This window comes from Martes martes (assembly GCF_963455335.1).
Source record: "Martes martes genome assembly, chromosome: 1".
Classification (NCBI taxonomy): domain Eukaryota; kingdom Metazoa; phylum Chordata; class Mammalia; order Carnivora; family Mustelidae; genus Martes; species Martes martes.
Genome location: NC_137888.1, coordinates 128,417,368 through 128,436,729, shown reverse-complemented (window position 1 = coordinate 128,436,729; position 19,362 = coordinate 128,417,368). Strand labels below are relative to the sequence as shown.

Below are 19,362 nucleotides of genomic sequence, written 5' to 3'. Positions count from 1 at the left end.
TACATGTGATGTTTCTGTATGTTACTTACATTTTTATTTTATCTTAATTTGTTTTGTAAACATCAGTTTGTATTATTTTACATCATTACTGTTTGATATTTATCATTCAGATAACTAATTATTCAAATAAGTGTCAGCAGTTTCCTGCTAATGTTTTAATTACCCTTAAAGCTATATTGTAAGAATACCTAAAATTTTTTTTAAGATTTTTATTTATTTATATATTTGACAGAGAAAGATCACAAGTTGGCAGAGAGGCAGGCGGGAGCGGGGGGGGGGGGAGCAGGCTCCCTGCTGAGCAGAGAGCCCGATGCAGGGCTCCATCCCAGGACCCTGAGATCATGACCTGAGCTGAAGGCAGAGGCTTAACCCACTGAGCCACACAGGTGCCCCAGAATACCTAAAATTTTTAACCAGACTGTGATCTGACTTTGAGATGTAGCCTTTACTAATTTTAATGGCTGATAAAATTGTATATCCTCCGTAAAAGCAATAGCTAATATGTTGCAATAAAATTCTTTTGTTCTTTGATTCTTTTTTCCCTATTTTAAAGCATCCTTCCATGGCAATCATAAAGGGAGCTGGATTGGTTATGAAAGCAATAATAGAGGTGAGAACATTTTGAAATTTTGAGCCTACTTGAATGTTGATTGGCTATTTTAATTGAAGCTGACAAAATTACCTTCTATCCTTTATGGGAAACATGCAATTTTTCTGGGTCAGAAAAGTAATTTTGAGTCTTTATTCAGAAATTAGTTTTAAACTACAGAAACAGTCCTCAATATTAAACTAAGAGTTTAAAGTTGTGAGGTAAGTGGGATGCGGGCAAATAAATCTTCGGTTCCTACATTATTTGTATTTTGTTTGTTTTAAAAGAATTAAAAGTTAGCATTTTTCCTCTCTTGCTCTTTTTGGGGGTGGAAGATGGTGGTATTGGTGGTATTGAAATCTTCAGGTACTGAGGTTACATAGAAGTCTGTTAATGGAGTTAGTTCATACCAAAGTGGTATTAAATAAGAATGGTAACAAAAATTAGTTTGTGATGCTAAGGTGCATTTGTCATTAAGCTCTAGAGATCAGGGCATGATATCATTGGTCAGACATGGGATATTGTTTATCTAAGATAGTTGCTCTAGCTTTCTGATTTTTAGAAAATAAAATCATGGTTATAAATATCAACTTGCACACTGGATGTCTATAATGACATCAGATGGCTTTGAATTCTTTTTGTTGTTCGTAGTGATTTGGATAAAATGTGAAAGTGTTTGCTTCTTTCACCAAAAAACTCAGTGATATAAACATATCATAATACATAAATATATATTGTAAATATAACATGTAGCTAAATGAATGCACAGAAGTAGTATACTCTTAAGTAGGTGTTAAAAAAATTATATATAGGCATTACACCTCAAAGTTTTTTTTTCATTTTTAGTGTGTATTTCCAGCTTAAGCTAATTTTCTTTCTGTAGCTAATGGGTTTTAGCTTCCAAAGTAACATATCTCTCACAGACCTGGCAGCCAAGGACAGCTAGGACCGTGAGACCAAACAAAAGTGTGTTCCTGACCCTCATTGCCATTCATGGAAGGCCAGATATAACCAAAACGTAAACTTGGGCTTCATATAAGCCACACATGTCACACTCACAGCTAGTGACTAGAGCTGATGTCTGTGTAAGGAACACTTTATTTACACTGAAATACTGGCAAGTATCTTAAATTATTTTTTTTTATTGTAAAAGCAGTATGTGGTCTTTGAAGAAACATTGGTGTTTACAGAAAAAATTCAAAGAACAAATAAAATGAATCATTTATATTTTTATCATCCAGAGATAACTACTATTGGCATTTTGGTAAATTTTGTCTCAGACCGTGTAGTGTTCAAAATTATATGTGTACATATGCAAATTATGTATATATATGTGTACCTACTGTGTATATATTTGTATTGATACTGTCAGAATGATATATACATAATACATATTCAGTTGTATTATATACTTGTGCTTTTTTTTTTACTAATATTGTGAGCATTTTTGCTTTACAGTAGGCTGTCTTAAATATCACATTGCTTACTTAATTCAGAGTTCTGTGATTACCTTTGATTAGTAGTCCTGTCTTAACTCTGTTGCCAAACTTTACTTTGCTAAGCAAAGTAAAATGAGGATGAAAAGAACTACTCCAGTTTATCACATCATTCTTTTAAAAAAATAAAGAACTGTGTTCACCATGAAAATGAATATATTGTTAATAATAAAAGCAAGGCGGGTTTGCAGAAGCCTTGGGTAGGAATTACTGATTTCCCTGAGTCACCTTTCCTTTTCATTGGCTGATATAAACTCAGAGAATGAACCTAATTTTAATATTAAGCAAAGCATAATTCATAAGATAAATGTATCTGTAAACATTTAAAACCTTGTTCCACAGGCAAATAATATTTTTAAAATTACTTGTATCACCTATGTTATTTTTGGGTAATTAAGTTGCATTTCAAATTTTTATTACATTGTATACTATATAATTATTTTACCGAGAGATGTAAAATTAGTTCTGTAAATTAGGATAGTTTGTTCTGGAGTGCTGCTTTAGGGATCATCTTACCCTTTTTCCAAAGGAAGGTGACAAAGAAATTGCTACAAAAATGCAGGAGCTTGCCCTAAGTGAAGGTGCCTTACCTCGACACTTGCATACTGCGATGTTTACAATAAGCTCAGATCAAAGGATGCTTACAAATAGGTAGGTTAAATTTAATTTGCTATAAATTAACTTGCTGCTTATAAAATGGATTCGGATATTACATAAAACAGACTGTTTGGATTATGGAAATGTTTCTTTTTCTTTTGATTTACCTAGTTCTCCTTTTCCTTTCCTTATAGAAAGATTGTGCCTAGATGATCATTACCCCTGCCCCTGGAGAGCTTGAGGGAGGAAACAGATCTGTGTGATTTTTTCCCCCTCACTTTCCTATTATGGCTGTACACACATAGTCATGGGACTGGAACATGGAAAAGAGTGCCTAGAAGCTTATGGAACTAGAACCATATGCCCAGGCTTTTTTCTCTTTGTATTTCCTTCTGGCCATCATGTCAATGTTTAAATATCTTTGGTCAATTAGGTACTCCAAGAATAAAGAAAACCTTGTCTAACTGGCTTAGGTATTCTAAATCTCTTATAGTTAAACATTTTCCCCTTTGGTAAATTGTCTTTTTTTTAATAATTAAATGTAAGGAAGCACATAAATCTATTCACTTACTCCAGGCCATATGAATTCCATCCCTTTTAATTTTTCTTAATGATTCCTGATGTGTGACTCTTCAGATATCCTTAGCGTACTGTGACTCATTAGTTTAAAAAAAAGAATATCATAAAATATTTTTCATCATATTCTTTTGACTTTTTAAATGATAGCAGTAATTGCTGACTTAGGTTTACTTTGTTATGATATCACAAATTTCCTTTTTTTGTCACTTATATCCAGTTATTAGATGTCGTGGTGGTATGCTGCCTTGCCAGTGGTTTTCTGTTGTTTATACTATTTTAGAGGCTGTCTGCATCCTTCAATTTATAAATGTTAGCCATGAAAGTAGTCTTTTACGTTGCCTGAGAGGACAAAAAGATCTAAAAGAATGATTATTTCTTGGATGTATTGTCTTATAAGTAATACTAGATACCATCTTTCATTAAAATAGAGACAATTTAATGTCATACTCCATTAAACCCACATGTTAGATGTTTGCTTGTTGTGTTCCTCTTTATATTAAACAATCAGTTACATTCTTTATTGTGGTCAGTCACAGTATTGAAAAGCTGTCAATGTGTAATACAATTTACCACTTTTTGTTTGCATTGCTTTATCTTTTACAAATTATCATGATAAAAAGTTATCCCATTTATCCCTATTTAAAGCCTTTTTAGGAATCCCTGATAGATGATACCTACCTGATACATGTGAAGGAAATTATAAGTGTAATTAAGTGAATTTTCAACTAGACATAGAAATGAACAGTTTTAGTAGTGTTCATTTTTTTGGTGATAGCACAGAGTACAGTTCGGGTTTTTAAACTTTTTTCTTCTGGGAGTATAACCTGTGTAAGGACATATGTCTATAGTTTGGGTTATTTCTCTTACAGGTTTCATACCCATTCTTGTAGCAAATGACAGTTTGAATCCCTACTGAAGCACAGAAGGGTCAACAGTGAATTAAATATATTCTCTGAAAAAAAATACATTCTCTGTTCATGAGGAGCATATAGTGAGGGTCAGATTAATAAATTACTAAGTCATAAATTCAACATGAATCTTAGTTGTTCACTTTGAACCAAAATACGCTTTTACCTCTAAAGTGGCATGAGTAAAATAATTGGCTTTAAGTGCTTTAAGTCTCCAGATTCCAAAACTGAAAATATTTTCTATCTCTGACCTTGCCAAGTAGGTTATATTAGAACATAGTTATTGACTTTTACTCATGTGCAGAATTCCAAAGAATGCCAGAATGCTGTATGATCACTATATTAGGACTTGTTACACAAACTAAAAACATCATCAAATCTAATTGTCTTGTTTTCCCTCTTTAAATGAGGTAAAAACCTACTTACTTTTTCATGTTCAAGTCCATTGAAAATTAGTGAGTTTATTAGGAAAGCATTTTGATTTGGAGAAAATTCTAAAATGTTAGCAGTATTTTGAATTACTGTTTCATACACCTCTGCACATTAAAATACTAACTTTAAGTATTTAACATCAGAATGGTTTCTTTGCTGTAGCTATATTTCTTATATGATATTTTGTTCTTAAAAATTCCTTTCTGTTCTAGCTGAGATAAAGCAGCAAACCTTTCTCAACGTCTGCTTTTTTCAGACAGCTAAGTAGACATTTAGTGGGACTCTGGACAGCTGATAATGCAACTGCGACGAACTTGTTGAAACGCATTTTGGTAAGTCAGTTGAATGCCTTGGAAGATTTATGTATTCTTGCCCAGTAAAATTTCATGGAGGAAGTTTATACTGTTAAAGGATTTTTTTAGTTTTTTATTTAAAAGATGCATATCATAGGAGTTGTCACATAATTAATTGCTAACATAAATTGTCACATAAATGCTAACCTCAGTAGCTTAAATCATAGTATTTATTTGGGTTTTGAAAGCTAAATTTTCTTTGGTGCGGATGTTTTGAAAATGGATTTTATGTTTTGTGTTTGTTTGCTTTTAGCCGCCAGGCTTGCTGGCTTACTTGGACAGCTCAGATCCAGTTCCTGAGAAGGATGCTGATCGGATGCATGTTAGAGATAATGTGAAAATAGCAATGGTAAATAATGATTGTCCTAAGTGTCTTTTCAGGTTGAAAAGACCACTCTTTGTAAAACACACTAAAAATTTTAGACATAAACCAAGAATTCACTGTATTGAATAGCAGTACTAAAAGTAGTATTAGTAACAGCTTTATTAAGGTAAAATTTACATCCCATATAATTCACATATTCTAAGTGTACGGTTCAGTAATTTTTCGTATATTTATAGAGTTTTAAAACCATCACCTCAATCTAGTATTATGAATAGTAGTAACCTTTTATGTTTTGTTTCCTTAACTCAGCTTATTGGCACATTCAGGAATGGATTTTTTTTTTAAAGTTTCAAATGTATAATGTGATATTTCGCATATAATGTGTGATTGATAAATGTTGGTGAAAGGGGCCAATAGTGCAAAAAGTAACTTAGGTAGGAATTTTTTTTTTCTAACAAAAGCTGTTTTTTTATTAAGGTTAGGCTATCTCTGAGAAAATTACTTAAACATCTTTCAAGATATACCATTGTAATAATGTCTTGTATGTGTTTTTTTCCTTTCCTCACTCCATTTTTCTATTTATACCCATCTCCTATTCACATCTTGCCACCCTTCACATAGGAATCATCTTGAAACTTAAGCAGAAAAGTTAAGATTTCTTGGACAAAAGTATAATTTATTGTAGAAATTTTCACTTTGTTTCTTCACTGAGTCCCCAACATCCAGTATGTATTTTATGTAAAATAAATAGTGTGACTCAGCTTTACTTAGATTTTAAAAATAAATTTGCAAACAGGACTATAATGGATTTTAATGTTATTTTACAGGATCAGTATGGAAAATTTAATAAAGTTCCAGAGTGGCAAAGACTAGCTGGAAAAGCTGCTAAGGAAGTTGAAAAATTTGCCAAAGAAAAAGTAGATCTTGTGTTGATGCACTGGAGAGATAGAATGGGCATTGCACAAAAAGAGGTAAAAATCTGCTTCCAGACTTCTAGCACTTCTGTGTATTGTAGGTTTGCTTTCATTGTTGTTCACAGAGAGGGTATTCAGATATTTCTGACTGAACATAGGAAGAAATGTCACCTAATTGTGATTCGTATTTTTATATAAATTTTTCTTAATTCATAGTTTTATGAATCAGTGATTAGGATTTTAGTTAGGTATTTTATATGAAATTTAATATAAAATTCCACTCTTAGGTTTTCTTCCATAACTTCTAGTTTCCATGCTAATTTATTTATATGAATCTGCTTCTTTCCTTCCTTCTCTGAATTTTATTTTATAGCTATAAAAAGGTGCTCATCTTTAGCATTTTTATTCAGAGCTAGACAGACAGGTGTTTTGGTAATAAGATTCACATTTTTAAATTTACTGTGTGTACTTAAATTTTTCAATATTAGCTCCTCAAATCAAGGCCAAGTCAAAAACAGTTTTAGTCTCACTCTTTAGCATGTTGTATGATCAGTAGAACCTAATTCAGTAATGCATATTCTTTTCTCTAGGATGGAATGTGCAATGGTTAAATCAACTAAAGTTGACTTGATCTCACCATTTTTATTGACCACACTTACATTCTTTCCCTTAAACCATCTCTACTTATGGTAGCTATTTCTTTATACAAAGAAAATAATATAAATATCTCACTGAACAGGTTTCTTACAAATTTCCAGAACATCTAGACATAGGAATCAGTGCCACAGAACAATTGTAGTCTTTTGTGTCTATCTGAAATTGAGCCCAAAATTCAGTTCTATAGAACTTGAGCCTAAAGAGTTCATACTGATCTGTGTAAGTGACATATGCAATATAAAGAATCACTAGATGTACTTTATTTTTAATTTTTTAAATTATTTTTATTAACATATAATGTATTATTTGCCCCAGAGGTACGGATCTGTGAATCATCAGGCTTACACATTTCACAGCACTCACCATAGCACATACCCTCCCCAATGGCCATAACCCAGCCACCCTATTCCTACCACCCCCTCACCCCCCCAGCAACCCTCAGTTTGCTTCTTGAGATTAAGAAGTAGACATGCTTTCTAAATGGCTAGGATAGTGAGGAGAATCTTCCATGTTGAACTGTTTAACCTACATCCGAGTCTAGTTTTGTGGTTTATTAACCCATAAAACAACTTACGGGTTTTCAGAGCGTTACTTTCCTCTTCCATAAAATCAGAATAACAATGCCTCCCTTTTCTATTTTGTAGGGCTGCTTTGATGTAAGAGCAGGGTAATTATAGGGGCACCTGGGTGGCATAGTCATTTAAGCGTCTGACTCTTGATTTCAGCTCAGGTCACAATCTCAGGGTTGTGCAGTCAAGCACTTTGTCAAGGTCTGTGCTGAGTGTGCTGCTTAAGATTCTTTCCACCCCATCCCCACTCACTTGCTTCTCCTATCTCTCTCTCTCTCTCTCAAAAAAAACCCAAGGTAATAATAGAAGCACTATATACATGTCTGGTCATGATAATATTCCTGTGCCATTTGAGTAATTGAAAATCTACAGATAGGATATGAATGATTTTCAGTTATTAAAAATTATGACCTCTTGAGTTCAGGTAGGTAAGCCCATTTCTAAAATAATAGTTGTTCAAGCTGTTGGATGTAATTAACTGAAGTAAGTTTTTGGCATCTGATTTCATATACATCTATTCAACAAAAGTTTGAACGCAAAGCTCTTTTAGCTGTAAATGCGGATAACACATGGCTATTTAAAGACAACAATTCAGAGGAAAAATAGTATATTTGTAAATATCAGTAATGTTTTATTGTTCTGTTGGTTTCATTTATGTGGGTGTTATCTAAAACTTTGAGCAAATAAGGATGCCAAATAGAACTGCTGGTCAAGAAACTGTTTCGGTTTCAAATGGATTGTTTTTGCTGTAGTGCCATTTTTAATGTTAATTTCTTTAGGAAACAGTGAATAATCTTTGTGATTATTTTATTTGTAGAAATATTAACACCCAAATATGGAATGATCATGTGCTTTAGCTAGTCTGAAAACTAACCATTGTCAAGATTAACTGGCTAGGCTTAAAAGGAACTGCATTTCTTATATAATCAGAATGTTTTTAAGTCAATTTCATTTGTAGCTAATGCTGTGTGTTTGATAAATAATAACCATTGGCTAATGTATAATATTGCTTTTTTCTTACTTCTGTTATTTTAGTTGAGGAATTTGTTTAGCTAGTTAGGGGTTTTAGCCTAAGTCTCTGGAATCTGTGAACTCTGTTTATGGAGAGAACTGATTGTGCTTTTTGTGTGTAGCATTTACACATTCACTATTCTGTACTCCCAGCTTTTTGTCCTGAGAGCAAGGGAAATGGAAGAAAGTGCTGCTTAATTAGAAATTATAGAGAAAGTTTTATCATTAAAACTAAATCTTTGAATTGTTTATGTGCTTTATTCAAGTCACCTTTCATTAGTTTTCATGAGGGTGCACAGAATTAAAATTTGTAGGAGACAGTTCCTTATATAACCAGTAGGTTTCGTATTTTAAACAGTATTTACTTTTTAAATTTTATTACTCATTTAGGCTTTATTCCTTCTATTCTTTTTTTTCCTGCTTTGTTTTATATAATTTGTCACTTCTTTAATGAAGTTACTTACAGACTTTTGTGTTTTAATCTCTACTACTTTCTACTTTTTGGTTCTATCACATCAAGGGTCAGAATTTTAATGTCTACCATATCTGCAGGCTTCACTTGGAGCAGAGATTCCTAACTACCAGCCCATATATAGACTTCAAGAAATCTTTGAAATCTTCCCCTCCAGTTAGTTACAAGCCTTACGTATATGTCTTTCTCTGGAATAGGGGCTATAGCTTTCTTTGTATTCTCAAAAGGGTTTATGACTTCCTAAAATTTGAGTCATAGACTTAGAGAAGCAAATGGGCCTTCTTCTGTCTTAAAATGAGATGATTTATAATTGCGACCTCCTCTTGAAGTTTGTATGATAGATACAGCTTAACACATACAGGCTCACTCTCATTTTTATTTAAAACTTTTTCATTTTTTCCTTTTTAAACCTAAATTCAGGACAGAAACAATACGGTGAGTTTAAGTACCTGCTACATGTGTGAAATGCATTCAACTGCCTGGCATGTGGAGTTGTCTTCAAGATTCTTTGTCTAATAAATTCAAATCTCACCTCACATGTGTCTGAATGTAGATTCTTATTTCTTGTCCATTAGCTGTTTCAATTTATACTTGCTCCTTATGGCTTTGATAGCAGTTTAATAACCTGTAATCTTTTGCATTTATTGTTTTCCCATGACTTATGTATTAACTGCATGTAAATGTTTAAAACAAGTCACTTTTTGATCACTATAAATTTTATCAGTCATCACTATAAACTGTAACAATTTGGTATTGAAACAATAACTTTAGGCTACTTGGAAAATATTTCAACAACACTAGAATTATCTGCTAGTACCATATTTATCACATTGTGATACAATATTTTATATTCATATTCTATAGATTTGGCTTCATTAATTTATTTCTGCCGAAATTTGATGTAGAACATGTTTCTCATCACTTATAAAGTGATGATTTTTCTCACTGAGCCTATTCGGTAGCCCCAGATTGAGCATTATGAAGTTTTATTTCTGTTTTTTCCAGAATATAAATCAAAAGCCAGTGGTTCTTCGAAAGAGAAGACAAAGAATAAAAATAGAAGCAAATTGGGATCTCTTCTATTATAGGTAAACTTAATGCCTCTTTTCCAACAGATTAAATTTGGCATTGCCATTAGAAGAACCCTGATGGGTTTTTCTTGCCTGACTAGTGCTCTTTGCTATGGGTATTTTTACGCTCTCAAGGTCAAGAATTGTAACTGTTAAGAATGGTATGATTAATGATGCTTCCATATGTTAATGTCTTTTAAGAGTGTTGGTAGACTGAGGAGCTAAAGTTATCTTTAAATTTTTATTAAGGCTTTGAGATGGCTACTTAAAAGAGGTAGGTGATGAAAACATAAGGAGACTTGTGGGGAATGGGTATCCAACTTAGCTGGCTGAATATACTTTTCCAGCCTTTCTGATCTTTTTACCCCTTCTCCATCTACTGGCCCTGCCCACTGTTCCTCCATCCCAAACACACACACACAGACATACACATAGAAAGACTTTGAAACAGTTTGGAGATTTGCTAACTCCAAATTGGGGTAATTTACAATACTTACTCTGGAAGCTGACATATTGATTATACCTTGGCTGATAAAAGAAAATAACGTGCTTTGGAAACTTCTCACGGTACTTTTAAATTATAGAATATAAATATAGTATATAGTACGGTCTTAAGAATATTGATTTTTCTTTCTCAGAAATCCTTCAATTATGTTGTCTCCCGTAGAACTCTCTTGAACTCTAACATCAGACTTTCTAGGAGTGTTGCAGAGAAAACGGAAGGATATGATGCCCATCCACCTCTAATTCAGACCTGTGTCCAAATTTATTATAGCAGTTAAATTATTCTAGGAGTAAAAGGAAGATATTTTACAAATATCAGTCAGAAATTGGCTGTTTAGCTGTATTCTTTCTTAGGTAGTTTGTAACATTTTAATCTAGAATGTTGCTCATCGTACATACTTCATACCCAGGTTCATAGTTCAGAAATTCTTATTCCCAACCTGAAATTTGATAGCCGATTGTAATTATTTTCTGGCTGAAATTTATACTAGCAATAAATATTGAAATTGAAATATCAGTTCCTTGTTTTGAAATCCACACGGATTTGTTTTTGTGGTTTGGGTTCTTTTTTTTTTTTTTCCTTAGTGTTTTATTATGAAAACTTTCAAACATACAGAAAAGGTGAAAGAATTTTACAGTGTACACCTGTTACATATCACCAGGATTCTACCATTTACATTGTACTACACTTAATTTACAGAGATTTTATGTTCTTCATAAAGAACATAGTTTTTGCTGAAGTTTGTTAATTCCACTGTTTTCTTATTATAAAATGCAGTAAGTGATGTTTATAGATTTTTTTTAAATGTTTATTGCTTCCTACTATTTTCTGATTATATGTATAGGTTTGGTCAGGATCATGCCAAGTCAAACCTAATTTGGAATTTCAAAACTCGAGAAGAACTGAGAGATTGTCTTGAATCTGAAATGAGAGCATTTAATATTGATAGAGAGCTTGGTAGTGCTAATGTGATCTCCTGGAACCACCATGAATTTGAGGTAAAGTTTAATTTTTGTAATACCAATTTTTTCTTTTTGGAAGCACATGTTATTTTTGGAGTGTTTTTCAAAGATTAATGGTTATATAACTTTTTTTACCTTTCCCTTTTAATTTTATGGAGGAAATACTAGAAAACTTTTATTTTTGTCTGCGACAAAAATAAAAATTCATTACATTAAGTAACTCAGCTTTGTACCTGAACTTTTGTACCCGAGAATGTAGGAGTTTCAATGAGTTTGGTCTTCTGCTTTCTAGATTTGTTCTTTGCTTATTTTTTCCCCCCTTAGATTTTTTTTCTCCCCTGAAATACAGCCTGTTTTCCTTTTTTCCTTGTACTTGTACCTTGTTTAACTAACTTTTTTGTGGTAGTTGATTCTGAATGTGGCCATATTTTACTTTTTTTTTTTATTTTTTAATTAGATGGAGAGAGAACACAAGTAGGCAGAGCAGCAGGGAGAGGGAGAGGGAGAAGCGGGCTCTCTGTTGAGCAGGGAGCCCGATACGGGGCTCGATCCCAGGACCCTGAGATCATGATCTGAGCCAAAGGCAGATGCTTAACCAATTGAGCCACCCAGGCGCCCCCATATTTTACTTCGCTGTTAAAATATTCATGTGAAGAACAATAGAATAAGATCAAGAAACATGTTGGTTAAAAAAACAAACAAACATGTTGGTGATAGATAATCGTGTGTGTGTGCATAATGTAAGCTTTCATAGCAGTTGTGAATTTGAACATACTCATGATCCTGTAGGGTTTGCTTTAATCCAGCTGCATTTGCAAAATACAATGATTTGATTGTGCTCAATCCCTCCTCAAAAAACTTCCTTTACTTTGGTTTTGGGACTCTGTATTATCCTGGATTTTCTCCTCCTTCACTGTGCACTCCTCCTTTGTTCATTTTTCTTATTTTCCCTACTGCTAAACTGGCACAAAGGACCAGTTCTTGGACCTCATATTTATATTCATTGTCTTAAGGCTTTAACTGTTTTTTCTTTGCTGGTGGCCTCCAGATTTTTATCTCAGATTTTCTTTCTGAGACCTCATACTCTTATTTTATAATTGGGTGTCCAATAAGCAACTAGAATGTAGCTCTAAAACTGTGCACTTGCTCTGCTCCCAAACCTACTTCTCTTGTAGTCTTTCTGGTCTTAGATAATGGCTCCTTCTTAATTTCTAATCAAAGCCCTTGAAGTCATCTTTTCTCTTATGCCCCACATCCAGTTTGTCAGCAAATCCTATTTAGTACACTTCCAAAATTTGTCCAGAACCCAACCCTCCTCTTTTTGTGGGATTGTAGCAGTAATTCTGCTTTCACCCTTGCCTCCTTATAATCTGTTATCAACATAGGAGCATTGTGATCTTGTTAAAATAAAGTAGGTCATGTCACTTATGTGCGCAGAGCCCTCTGGTGCTTCTCTCACTTTGAAAAAGCCTGGCGTCCTTCAAATGACTTATGAGATGAGATTTGCGGGGCTCCTGGATGGCTTAGATGGTTAAGCCTCTGCCTTTGGCTCAGGTCATGATCCCAGGGTCCTGGGATTGAGCCCCGCATCATTCTCCTGGCTCAGCAGGGAGCCTGCTTCTCCCTCTCCTTCTGCTGTTCCCCCTGCTTGTGCTCTCTTGCTCTCTCTGTCAAATAAATAAATAAAATCTTTTAAAAAAAAAACGAGACAAGATTTGCGTATCCCCTAATCCCGAGCATTCTCTCTGTGATCTCATGATCTACTACTCACCCTTTTCACTGTTGCTGCAGCAACACTAAGTTCCCTGGAAGCCACCAGATTCATGTTCTTGACTGAAGATCTTTCTCTACTTGCTATTCCTTCTTAGTGGAATATTCTTTTTCCCTGGATAGTTTCATAACTTGTTTTTTCCCTCAGATCTTTAACTGAATGTCATCATCTGAATATGCCTTCCCTGGCCACTCTGTTTAAAAATTCAGCCCTTGGGGTGCCTGGCTGACTCAGTTGGTTAAGCGTCCAACTCTTGATGTCAGCTCAGTGTTGTGAGATTGAGCCTCGGGTCAGGCTCCATGCTCAGCAGGGAGCCTGCTTGAGATCTCTCCCTGTCCCCCTCCTCCCACCTCTTTACTCACTCCCTCTCTAAAAATGAATAAATCTTTAATAATGCGGCCCTTTTTGTATATACATACAACCTTCTACTCTCTCCCCCCCTCTCTCCCTTTCCCTGCTTTATTTCACCCCATAACACTTACTGTCACCCAATTATCATGTGTATTTTGCTTTTTTATCTGCTACTCCTGCAAGGACAGTAATTTTTATGTTTATTTGACGACTAGAACAATGCATGGCACACACAGTATGTGTTTAGTAAATAGAAGGTGAATGAATTGAATGCTCAATTTATAGAAAGTGAAATGGATATACATATATATTTATATTTGATTTTACATAGTTTATATTTTTAGAAATTAGTTATTTTAGGCTTTGGAAAAAGAATTTTAATAATCGGGTCAGTAGAATTCCTTTTTACAGTTGCTTGCAAATCTTTACTTTAGACAAGCAGCCTGAGTACAAAGGTCATGGTGCTGCCATAACTCCTGATCATCATGGACCTCTCCTTCATGTATCACCTCCTTTGTAATCTGGGGTAATGTGACATGCAGAGAATGAATAAATAAAAATACACCATAAAGTGTAGTTAATGTGTTGGGAGATGAGGAAAAACCTGTGGTAACTTGTATGAATTGCACAAACCGTGTGTGGTGCAGGATCATTTACTCCATAGTTGATTGTGACAAACTGAGAAAGGAGTGAAGCAGATTATCTCTTAACAGTGTTTTAAGTCTTCCTTCTCTTCAGCCTCATTAATACCATACAGTCCTGTGAAAGTTTTTATCAGCAAGTTTTATATTCATAAATTTGGCATAGAATACCAACTCAGTAACATTTAACTAGAATAGTAAGTTATATTAGTAATAATGAATTATCAGATATTTTAAGAAATGATGAATTTTTTCCTACTAAAGGTGGTCTTACAAAAAAAGAAAAAAGCTCTGAACAGAATTTAAGAAGTATTATGTGGAAACTGCCAACACTTTCTTGTAAACTAAAATACTCTAATGTGCATTTATTAATAAAGGTTAAATATGAGTGCCTGGCAGAGGAAATCAAAATAGGAGACTATTACCTGAGATTACTATTGGAGGAAGATGAGAATGAAGAAAGTGGATCAATTAAGAGATCGTAAGCTACTCTTCATAAATTGTTATATTTGATTTCATTGTTAGTTTCATGGCTGATTCCATTGTGAACTTTCTCTAAAAAATCTAGGTATGAATTTTTCAACGAGCTCTATCATCGTTTCCTGCTCACCCCAAAAGTAAACATGAAGTGTTTATGTTTACAAGCTCTTGCTATTGTTTATGGCAGATGTCATGAAGAAATAGGACCTTTTACAGATACAAGATACATCATCGGAATGTTAGAGAGGGTAAGAATATCATTTAAGGAAACTGCTGCTTGATAGTGCATTTTGGGTACTTGTTAAATTTTCAACTGAATATAAATTCTGTTTGGTTACATTGTTAACATAACTATCTGTATGAGTTTTATGTAGTTTACATTATACTTAATTAAATATAAATTAGATGAATAGAAAATGACTAATAGGTTAGTGTTTGTACATGTCAGTTTATTTTTTTCAGTTGCTGCTTTTGAACTTTAGTGACTTACTTGCCAGTCTTTAAGTATGGATGAATCGGACCGGTGTATAAAAGAAATAGTGACTGTTGGGTTTGTGTATACACTTGGTTTTCCAATTCAGCAGAATCTTAAGTTATGCTAGCACACTAAATTTTTTTTACAAAGATGTTATTTATTTATTTGAGAGGGAAATATATATATATAGAGAGAGAGAATGAGTGGTGGGGAGGGGCAGAAGGAGAGGGAGAAGCAGACTCCCTGCCAAGCAAGGAGCACGATGGTGGACTCGATCTTGGGACTCTGGGATCATGACCTGATCCAAAGGCAGACGCTTAACCAACCAAGCCACCCAGGCACTGGCTAGCATACTGAATTTCAAAGTGTGAAGATTATAAAAGTTTTTAGAACTACATGATAGCCAAAAAAGGGGAACCTTGAGTTAGTACATTTTAGAAAGTTTGTCCTTTAACACTTGAGGTTGGCTGGGGGAAAGAACATAGTGACCCAGTCATCTGTCCTGCAACTCAGATATGAGTATAACCTACTTGTTGCTGTATATACACTTTGTTCTTTCATTTGTGCTTATATTCCTCTTATATTTAACATTTTGAATTTCAGTGAACTGCCTAGAACCATTTCACCAATTTTTAAATGGCCATCAGTGCTTATTATAATTACCTTAACTGTCAATCACACTTTGTATATTAAAAAACTGATTCTGGATAAGATCATAAAAGCATACCTAGGAAATAACATAACCCGATGAAAATTTCTATTGTTTGCTGTTAGACCAGATTGTACTATTGAATTCTAATTCGCTGTTAACTCCAGCAAACCTGAGTACTTGTATTTTTTTGGCAGATACATTTTTCCTTCTTGTTTGTGTTCATCATGATGTGATTTATATGAAATATCATCATTCTTTAGAATATTTCCTTAATTGAGAAGTGTCATCTGGAGTAATTTGTCTCAATTTTCATATATTAAAGTATATATTTGTGTATGTATACACTACATATTAAAGTAATCTGTTTTTGACTTTTAAAATATATGCCTTTCTAGGGAAATTAGATAAGTTATATAAAATTTCAGGGAATGTAAGACATTGAGGAATTAAAGAATAATGAATAGACTTCTCTCATGTTCTTGATGTTTAAAAGATGACTTTATTTCTTATTTACTGTTGTTTGGTGATGATAATAATTTAATTTGTGTTTCTGTTCACTTCTGACTAAATTCTCATTTATTTCAATAGTGCACAGATAAACTTGAACGAGATCGGTTGATCCTCTTCCTTAATAAGTTGATTCTTAATAAGGTACAGTATTTTTGCTTTTAGTGTACAGATACTTGGAAATAAATCACATGAATATATAACAAAAAGATAAATTATTACAGTTTGAGCTAATTATCCAGACATGATTCTTTTCTCATCTTCTCCTTTTAGATCAGAAATCTCTTTGTGCTATCAACTTCTGGAGTGAAAATTTTTTGCCAAATACTCTTCGTACATTCTGTCCTACTGTTACAGATACTGAGTAAATTACTGATAATAAAATTCTGAATGAAGAATAATGAGAGATGAAATCCAATAGCTGATTTTTTTTTTTTTTTTTTAGGGACTCTTTAGGATTGGACTTGAAGTAAAATAAATGTTTGACATAAAATGGAAGGTTTCTTATTTATTCAGTGTACATTTTTTTCTTAAAGATTTTATTTATTTATTTGACAGACAGATCACAAGTAGGCAGAGAGGCAGGCAGAGAGAGAAGGGAGGAAGCAGGCTCCCTGCTGAGCAGAGAGCCCGATGCGGGGCTCGATCCCAGGACGCTGGGATCATGACCTGAGCCAAAGGCAGAGGCTTTAACCCACTGAGCCACCCAGGCGCCCCTTCAGTGTACATTTTGATGATAAAGTAATTTTGAAGACAAGCTGAAGAGGCACTTTAGCTCTTCACATTCTTTTTTTAAAGATTTTATTTATTTATTTGTCAGAGAGAGAGAGAGAGAGAGAGAGCGAGCACATGCGCACAAGCAGGCAGTGTGACAGGCAGAGGTGGAGAGAGAAGCAGGCTCCCTGCCGAGCAAGGAGCCCGATGCGGGACTCGATCCCAGGACCCTGGGATTATGACCTGAGCCGAAAGCAGTGGCTTTACCGATTGAGCCACCCAGGCGTCCCCACATTTTCTTTTTTAAGACATTTTAATAGGATTGGGGCTCTTGGGTGGCTCAGTTGGTTAAGCGTCTGACTCTTTTATTCCCCCAAGATGTTATTTATTTATTTGATAGAGATTGATAGCGAGAGAGGGAACATAAGTATGGGGGAGCTGAGAGAGAGAGAAGCTGGTTCCATATTGAGCGGGGAGCCTGATGTGGGGCTGGATCCCAGGACACTGAGATCATGACCTGAGCTGAAGGCAAATGCTAAATGACTGAGCCACCCAGTGCCCCTAAGCTTCTGACTCTTAGTTTCAGATCAGGTCTTGATCTTAGGGTGGTGAGATTGAGCCCCACTGTGTGGAGTCTGCTTGGGATTCTCTTCCCCCTCCTCTGCCCCTCTCACATGTCTCCTCTCTCTCTCAAATAAATAAATCTTTTTTTTTTTTTTAAGGAAAATTTCATTTGTTTTTAAGATTTTATTTATTTATTTGAGAGAGAGTTCAAGCGGTGGGGGAGGGCAGAGAGAGAGGGACAAGTAGATTCCCTGCTGAGTGCAGAGCCTGATACAGGGCTGGATCCCAGGACCTTGAGATCATGACCTGAGCGGAAGGCACTTAATTGACTGAGCCACCCAGGCACTAAATCTTTAAAAAAAAAAACAACATGACATTTTAATAGGTTAATATGGGTTTCTTTTTTTTTTTTTTTTTTTAATATGGGTTTCTAACAAGAATTCATAGTTGTAAATGTAGCATTAACGCACAGTTACATGATGTTGCAGTGAAATCTGAGCAAGTCTTTTATTTCTAAAATTTATGATACTCTCACTTACTTAGTTTTATTCTCACTTTTAGAAAACAGTGCACATTTTAAAATGAAGTAAAATTAATAAATTTTATGAAAATTTAAATTATAATCTCTTCCGAACTTCTAAGAAATTGCCAGTTTTTATCTTAAGTTTATAAGAACTGGAACATTAAAAGATTTTTCAGTATACCAGATTTTATTTCTGATTATATGATAATCTGGTTATTAACAAAAAAAATCTAGGAAAATGCAGGATAATTCGAGAACCAGAGAATTTATCGTGTGTGTTACTCCTGCCAGGCTTTGTTTATTTTTATTTTGATTTGCTAAGAATATGTTTAAGTAAAAATTCTTTATGCTGTCTCTTTGCTTTGGCCTTTTCACATTTATCTAAATTCATGTTTGTTGAAAACAAAATCCTGGAAACACTTAAGTAATATCAGTTGTATGTCAGCTTTTCCAAAGAGATCCTAAATGTTTTCTTCTTTGAGAGTCATTTTTGTAATAGTACCTATTGGAAAGATAAATTTTCAGTTAGGTAAAAGTGTTCTTGCCTTCCAGAGAAATGTTAAGGATCTCATGGATTCAAATGGAATTAGAATCCTTGTGGACTTGCTTACCCTTGCACATCTCCACGTGAGCCGAGCTACAGTACCACTGCAAGTATGTATGCTTATCTAGATTTCACAAAAAGAACCTAAAAATTGACATGAAAACGTGTCAGTATATGTGGCCCTGAATGTGGCCAGTAAAAGTTAAAATAACCATAAGAACAATCTCAAATGGACAGTGTTGATCCAGTTTTATTTCTCAAGTGTCTCTTTTGTCTTTTAAAGTAACTGTATTTCTAATGTGGTTTATTTTGAGGCAGTGCAATCTGTGAGATTTAAACTGAATTTGTCAGTTATGTAATTAGAACTTATAGCTTTGACAGCCACTGAGAATATATTTTGCCTTTAGAAATCTGGAGGCCTTATTGAAACCAGACAGTAAGAGGATAGAGCTCCAGGTCTCTACTGAAAGCTAACTTTCAGTACCTAACCAGAGATCCTTATCTAGTTCAATGGTGATTTTTTTGATGTGATGTTTTGGTTTTGTTTAATCTCCTGGTTCGAGGAGATGTTCCATGTTAGTTTTTGGCTGAATTATGTACAAAAGTGCTATTTGAATATTTAGAATATGGCATTTTCTATTATCAGGTATAAATAATAGTAATTGTAATGCTTCTGTAGCATGACAGTATACCTGGTACTA

At 34.2% G+C, this 19,362-nt stretch overlaps 1 protein-coding gene across 1 annotated transcript in view; it reads left to right on the top strand.

Annotated features, from left to right (window-relative positions):
* The window catches only part of DNAJC13 (DnaJ heat shock protein family (Hsp40) member C13), a 126,034-nt gene that overhangs the window by 55,344 nt on the left and 51,328 nt on the right, over window positions 1–19,362 (top strand). The window contains exons 16-27 of the mRNA XM_080811795.1: window positions 554–610; window positions 2,615–2,736; window positions 4,858–4,933; window positions 5,208–5,303; window positions 6,107–6,250; window positions 9,323–9,337; window positions 9,908–9,990; window positions 11,322–11,475; window positions 14,580–14,683; window positions 14,771–14,930; window positions 16,398–16,460; window positions 18,670–18,771. Of these exons, the coding sequence (XP_080667921.1) occupies window positions 554–610; window positions 2,615–2,736; window positions 4,858–4,933; window positions 5,208–5,303; window positions 6,107–6,250; window positions 9,323–9,337; window positions 9,908–9,990; window positions 11,322–11,475; window positions 14,580–14,683; window positions 14,771–14,930; window positions 16,398–16,460; window positions 18,670–18,771 (1,176 nt within the window). The remainder of the gene's footprint in view (window positions 1–553; window positions 611–2,614; window positions 2,737–4,857; window positions 4,934–5,207; window positions 5,304–6,106; window positions 6,251–9,322; window positions 9,338–9,907; window positions 9,991–11,321; window positions 11,476–14,579; window positions 14,684–14,770; window positions 14,931–16,397; window positions 16,461–18,669; window positions 18,772–19,362) is intronic.